At 40.8% G+C, this 7,660-nt stretch overlaps 1 protein-coding gene across 1 annotated transcript; it reads right to left on the bottom strand.

Moving 5' to 3' along the window:
- Nucleotides 1-250: 250 nt before the first annotated feature.
- On the bottom strand, nt 251-6,380 carry LOC127777791 (60S ribosomal protein L18a-like protein). Its single transcript, XM_052304409.1, has 4 exons — nt 6,088-6,380; nt 5,862-5,982; nt 5,158-5,272; nt 251-882 (listed from the first exon to the last, which is right to left on the bottom strand). Exons 1-4 carry the CDS (start codon nt 6,260-6,262, stop codon nt 823-825), a joined length of 471 nt encoding a protein of 156 aa, XP_052160369.1. The 5' UTR covers nt 6,263-6,380; the 3' UTR covers nt 251-822.
- Between the last annotated feature and the right edge of the window lie 1,280 nt (nt 6,381-7,660).

Below are 7,660 nucleotides of genomic sequence, written 5' to 3'. Positions count from 1 at the left end.
TTGCGTAGCATTTTTCAGGTTTCTATGGGAATGTTTCTTCTGGGTTTCTTTTAGGGTGTGTGTAATATACCAATCCAAATTAACACATACGTAAAAAAAAAAGAAGATGAAAATGAAAATAAAAATAAAATAGAAGAAATAAAATTACAACCACGTGGTGAGAATAAATTGGCTAAAATCAAGCAAAAATATGGTATCACTTCTTTTAGCAAAGAGTTAAATAATTTAAACATATTCTCTCAATAAACTATGTTTGGCTAACAAAAAGCAGCGCATTTCATTCCATCAGTATCTCACGCTCTCCTCTATAGTCCTTCACTCTTAGTTTCTCATTTTCCATGTTCTTCAAGCAAAACGGAACCCAAGTTAATTGTTCACCTTGCTATAATTGTTGGAGTGGATCTAGTTGTGTAATTTTGTATAGGACCTCGGCCAAGCGGAACCCAAGTTAAGTATGCCTCAGCCTGGTGAAGCATGGTCAGGGTTCTCTTGGCCATCATTGTGCATGTTTAAATAGTGACATACTGTTCTTGGATCGAGTTCCTTGGATTTTGTTCGATTAAAGTACCGTGTAACATTAACCGTCACTATTACAGTTTGCCATTTGATGGCACCTTGTTTATTCGACAACCATGTCGTCGATCACTTTACACTGATGAACATATTACACAGGTCATGGGCGTCTCTACACGAAGATACAGCCTGGAGATAGCTCATCTGTTTAGTTCTTCACATTGGTGATAAATATATTACATCTTTAGAAAAGGAATGAGGTTTCTGAAATAATAGGTACATCCAGATTTGGATTGATGACTTCCAGTATCACCAGAAAGGATGCATTCTTATGCCATTGAGGATGAAAGGAACTAGCACAAAAATACCCTGCAATGTAAATCTCTGTAACATATAACCACACAAAAAAAATGAAGTAAAATGCACCATGCTTGCAAGAAATAAAACAGTGCTTGAACCAAAGGAGGTTAATAGCAGAACATGCTACTGAATGTCTGTCATATATGCAAGCATAACTGTGCAAGAATGTACATGATATCCATAAACTGACATAAATAAATAAACTTCCTATAATATCATTGCTTAATACTTGCTAAAAGTACTTGGAATAGAGTAAGGGTTCAAAATCTGGATACAAATAGCGGCTGTCAGACAGCACAACTCTCACAGTATCCAAATAACAGCATCCAAAATCTAGAATGAGTGGCTGGAAATTGGCTAGTTACCAAACAAGAAAACAGGTTTATTTGATGCCAATAAGCCTAATGGGGCATCACTTACTCACACAGGCCTCTCACATGGCTCCAAGATCCATCAGAGAAAGCAAACAATAGAAGAGGCCGTGATGGACGCGATACAGTAACCATGATTTGCATAATTATTTTTTCAACTTTTTAGGCTAAACAATAGATATGGATTTGTTTACAGAATTTTTTTGTTAATATTCTTGTTATATATATTGCTACATCGTGTATAAGATGTGAATTTGGATTTTAAGCAATGAGCAGTCTATTTCGCTGTTCCCTGTTCCATCTTCCCATCCCGTGCCCTAGCGCATTCTTTCTCCCAGCAACACAGCACTGTACTGTCGGAGACCAAGTCCTAGGCCACCCTTCTCCCACTTGTATACAAACAAACAAACCACACTCTCTTTTGGTGCATGTGCCAGCGTATGTACTACTGTATAGGAAAATTTTGACTACAAAGGTGGTTCAAGCTGCTTATTTGCTCAGTGCTGCACCTTCTCAACTCAAAACAATTGAGGCATGTATCACATTGCTCTCTTTTTCTGATGATATTACATATTATGATTCAAGAATTCAGGATAGCGTTTATTTCGTGAATGTCATTTGATTGATCATTTATCAGCTAGTAGAATGTTACATATTATGAATGTCATATTATGATTCAAACATTGTGAAAAGTCAAAACCAAAGTAGAAAAAACAACGTTTGATTGATCATTTATCGGATAGTATGTCATTTGCCATCAATAGCTATGTATTGGAATTTGGAAGCAACCACTGACATCTTAGAAAACAGGTAGGTAATAACAGTAACTGACAAAAAGTTTATCAGTGTAAGCAGAAAATTTTTGAAATGGAGGCAAAAGCAATTTTAATTGCATAAACAAGAGTACTACAACCATCCATCTATCTATACCTATACTAATTGGGCACTTCCCAGAAGCTCCCAAGTTAACAAGAAAGATCTGGCTGCTGACTAGGCTATTCATATAATCATGATCGTAGATTTAAAGATCACATATGGTGGGCCACCTTTAAAATCCCGGTAAATCCGTTCTATGCCAGCCCACCGTACGTATCAATCTCAACCTCTGAAATGAAATCTCATATATCTGTACGATCTCTATTCTGAAGCACAACACAACTCTCCCTATGACGGCAACCGCGGCCATGTAATCTTAGATGTTGATCTGGTTATCAACATCCTTCAATTCGCTACTACGCACTTGACGATTTCGCTGGTGCGGCTCGGGGATGCAGCACTCCACGACTGTTCATATAACATGCAGGAGCTGCTCCAGATCGGAATCAAGACAATGGGCTACGACTCCGGAGTAGGATGCACGAGATGCTCGACATGGAGATTCCATCGGTACATTTTTCTTTTCAATTCAGTTGTTTCTACATGTTTAACATCTGAAAAAGGGATAACCAGGGGCTTATACTATGCCATCAGACAAATTCTTTTGCTTCATCCTTTAGGGTTCTTTCCAAAAGAATAAACTAGAAAACTGACTTATCAGGTAAGATGTTGGTGTGGAGCATTATTTCATTGGCTCTGCGTCTTGCATTGGAGAAATTAAAGAAAAACAAACAAATTATGGAATAAGCAAAATTTGTGACATTATGCCCCCAGTTGACTGAGTTCAATTAGAACCAATAAATCCAGGCAAGTGTTGGCTGGTCGGATAAAATAGAAAAACACAATAGTTGAGAGTGTTTTTTTCTTTTAACTCACAGCATATCCATAGATGAAGACTAAAATACAACCCTGTCTCTGAAATAAACATGTAATTTAATGTGAGTATTTCTGTGAGAACAATATTTTTCATCCCCAAAAAAAATAGTAGTCTTCAAATGACACTCTTGTCAAAAGGAGGGTAGTCAAAAGCCACATAAAAGCAACAGTTGAAGAGCTCATCCTATATGTAGGAGAAGATCAGGATTACATATGAGTTTCAAATCAGGTATGTGTGAGCCATTTCTTCATTTCTACCTATCATTGTCTTGTCAGTTTTATCTGTCTATCTATATATCTATACATATACTAATTGTATATTCTAAAGAGAGCTACGACATTAAGAAGAAATATCTGGTCATCAATATAGGTGAATTGTACTATCGTAAAAGTATATCGTATTGACAGTTTGTATCAAATAAAACATGCAAATGGAAATTGTAGAATCAAGGTATTGATGTAATCTATGCGATGAAGAATTGTTAAATGTAAGTGTTTGTTGAAAATACGGTGATTGTTTTCGGATGGTGAACAGTGCGGTGGTCGGCATTGTGAAGCCGGTCACACCGGGCGGGTGTCACCGGCCAGACCGGTGGTGTTGATGAGGTCTGACCAGGTAGTCCGACGATCGGACCGACAGACTCCAGGAGGGAGTCGGTTTCGTAGAATTTCTAGATTGCTTCATGTTTATGACTTCTAGATGGTTTCTACACGTATGTGATACTATTGTGTGATGATGTGAGTTAAGTTGGTGCGAATTTGTACTCGGATATGAAGTTTCTTCATTGTTCATGTGCAGATGTTGCTTGAGACCATGGGAGTATAGCCGATGATGGATGGGGACTAGGCTTAGGAGAAGTTGAGGTCCAGACGGTCAAGGATATCATGTGGGATGCTTAGTCTAGAGAACAATGCATGTGGAGGTGAAGGTTTCCATATGGCATACACGTGACGTTGTGTGCATATGGAAAGAGGAGTCAAATTTGGATTGGAGTCCAAGTTTTGAAAGATTGGAGTGTGGAATTGTATAGAGATGTAGTTTCCCTGGCTAGGGGTGTGGAGATTGGAGTCCCAGTTCTAGTTGAATTCGTGGCTAGGGGTAGCCACGTTGTGGGTATAAATAGAAGAGGGGTTGAAGCTAAAAGATATTAACTTATTGGGAGAGAAAAGTTAGGGTTTGCTTTGAGATTTCAATCCTAGTTCGAGAGTTGAGAGATGAGTGCTTTAGATGCACTTTGTAAACACATATTGATGCAATAAAGTTGATCTACTTTCCAGAGTTTCCTCAATACATGTTTTTCTGGATCCCGACAGTTTGACCGAAGTTTATTCGGCGGTATAACCGGCAGCAGGAAGACGGTCCAACTGGCGGCAAGGAGACGGTCAGACCGGCGGTGTAACTTTGTCAAGTTTGAGGGTAACTTTTATGTCTGGTAAAAGTTTAGGTTTTAAGTGTTCCTACCATTCACCTCCCCGCCCCCCCTCTGGTAGGCTTGTTCTTGTATTCGATCCTACAGAAATACTATGGACTCTCTAGTTTTAATTTTTTTTCTCAAAATTGAAAATCACAAAAATCTGGAATTGATAATAAATATGAAATTGTACTCGTCTTGATTGTTTTATAATTAATTGGGCTCTTTAGTTTTAGATTTTCCAATATTAGTAACTCCGAAATTCTAAATTAATAAAAATGAAGTTGCATTACGTGGATCGCATTCGTGATCGTAGATAGTGGAGAGTCCATATAAAATAAATCACATAATTGGAAATAGCATGGACTCTACTTTAATAATTCTGAAATTCGTAATTATGAATATGATATCATTCCCATATTGGATTCCCAATTTAGTGTTTTATTAATTTAATTGTAATTTTCGAAATTAATAATTAGCAATTTACAGCTGACATCTTTAAACATAAAAACATCTATAATTTCAAAGCGAACCAGCATATTTAAATAATATAACTTTAATATTTATTGTGTCAGCAATAATAGCCTATGCAATGCACGGGTTGGCAACTAGTATGCATAATTCTGCATGAAGCATTTGTGAATAGAACACAGCAGGAAACAAACATAAGAAGTGCTTTCTGTATTTTCTGTGCAATAAACAATAGAAATCAACTCTTGAGTTTCTTAGAACTAGAATGGGAAACTTACAGCAATAGTGCATGCAATCAATCCAGGCTTCTCTCTGTGGTCCAAAGCAACAAAGAATAGAATAAAAGCACCAGCATACCAGGGAAGTGCAGCCAAGAAAAACCCCAGTAAGAACCTTCAAAAAAAGAATAATGCAAGGTTTGCATCAGGATAAAAGTGCGCTTTTACTTACAATATATGAATAAGAGGATAACATTTGACATGAGATTTTAACTTAATGCAAATCATGATGTACTTGCAACATTTATTTGATATGTACAATTCAGTGGTAGGAATTAGAAAAGACATATACACACAAAAATACAATAGTACTGTTAGCAACAATAAGAATGAAAATGGAGAAATGATAAGAAAATGCTCAATTTTCTAGCTAAACAGCAGGACTGGATCTTTAGATATGTTTGCTGAACCTAAACCAAGATATTGCTGCTGATTCAGAAATTACTACCACGAATGCAGAAATTCGTTCATGAACCATCACTTCCTTTCTGCCAAAGGAACATTTATCATCCGAACTGAACTTGTTTCGGAGTATTAACAGCATATAAATATACCGTGAATTAACATAACCATCTAGATGTTCCGTTGTTCTGGTGAACTTATGTCTTCCCAGACTTGTCAGATTGATTCGCGTCACCTCTAAACTAGTACATTTTAGAGTCAACCACCACCCAAAGTAACAAATGGAAGAGAATGGCGCTTACAAAATCCAGCCTAGGCCGATGCCGCAGAACGGAAGCGGAGGCTCCCTGATGGGCACGCCCTCCACGAGGACCAGCTGCTGCACAGTGCACGGGAAGGCAACAACGCCCTGAGCTGCGTACCCTGAGAATACAGCATTGGGAACCAATCAAATCTCAGCTTCCAGTTTCCACAACATCAGAAGAGCAAGAACTGAGGGTAGTGCGGGGAGAAAGAAGGGTCATCGACCGGCCGGGAACGGGTGGTTGGAGGCTGCTCCGTCGGGCTTCTGCTGCTGCTGCTGCTGCGGCGGCGGCGGCGGGAGGAAAGTGCCGTAGTGGTGATGGTGGTAAGGGGGAGGGGCGGGCCCGTCGAGGGGGGAGCGGGACGGAAGCTTGGCGCTGGGCTCCTCGGCCTCTTGCATCGCCGTGGAAGATTTGGTGTGAGATCACGAGGCGTGGTTTGGACTTTTGCACAGCGGAGCCCGAGACAAGGGTTCGCCGGTTTTGGGGAAGAATCTTGCCGGTGGAAGCATAACACTACTAATAAAGTAATAATTGATGGGAAAGTCCATTTGACCCCCTCAAATACGTTTGTTCGAAATTCACCTATAAACTCCAAAACCGTTATCAAAATCCCCTTAACTATTGAAATCGTCTAATTTGCACCCCTGAAGGCTTCGTTCGGCTGACCGGGAAAAAGGTTGGGATCCGAAGGGGAAACCCACCACAAGGGGAAGAAATCCCCTAGTTCCTCAAAAGTTCATTCGGATCGGCCTGGGAAGGTGGGTTTACCAGCCCATTCCACTCTAGACCCTAGGGAAATCCTGTTGAAATTATAAGCACATGATGATTTAATTTATTCCATAAATAAATCATGACATTGTAGATGTAAACTAGATTGAACGCATCATTAGATCTACACATGTAAACTAAGCAGTAAAACATGAACAGATCAAATATGCGCAACATGTCGAACACGTACCGAGGTGACGGAAATACCGGTTGCTCGGCAGGAACTACTCGCGGTTGCGAGCGTCAACGAAGACGCGAAGCACGCGAGCGGAGAGGAAGGCGAGCCATCGCGGACGAACAGGGAGCAGTCGCGCGAAGCGCTTCCAAAAACCTTATTGTTGCCTTCTCCCGGTGCAGGACGTCGAAGGCAGAGGTTCGGGAGACCTGCTCTCCCGATCGCCGGTGCACGCCGGTGAGCGGGATGGAGTAGTCTACGAGCGACGGCGCAACACAGAGTAGGAGGCAAACCCTAGATTGATTTCGCGAGTGTTGCGTGAACGCGACGGGTCGGTTTATATAGAGATAGGTCGCCTGATCAGGGCGCCCGCGTAACCGAACCGGATAAGTCGCGTGTAACCTATCCAGACTCCACGCCGTTTTCACGCACCGGATTTTTCAGAATGTTTCCAAAATAAAACAAATCCGAATTTCCCGCAGCAAAACAAAACTGCAAAAGGAGGATGCATCTGCGCAAGGGTGAGGAGCCAATTTTGCAGACCATTCGACGCGTACGTCGTGCACGCGCGCCGCCTGCCCTGCCAGGCCAGGCGAGGCAAGACGAGCGAGCGCGCACATGTATTTCCTCTCTTCTCTCCACCATACATGCTTCAAGTGGCTAGGAGGGCATCCTCCCTTTTAAGGAGGTTCCCCTCTCCTAGAATAAGCAAGGTGGTACTAAACTCTACATGCATGCCATCCCATGAGGTGGGCTTTTGTGATTTTCCAAAGAAGTAATCTTCGAATGGGCCTTAGCCCATCTATTAATTCCAACAATCCCCACCAAATCTTAAAATCCCACTGAGATTTGC

Source organism: Oryza glaberrima, chromosome 6 (assembly GCF_000147395.1).
Source record: "Oryza glaberrima chromosome 6, OglaRS2, whole genome shotgun sequence".
In the NCBI taxonomy this organism is placed as follows: Eukaryota; Viridiplantae; Streptophyta; class Magnoliopsida; order Poales; family Poaceae; genus Oryza; species Oryza glaberrima.
This window is presented reverse-complemented; position numbering and strand designations above follow the sequence as displayed.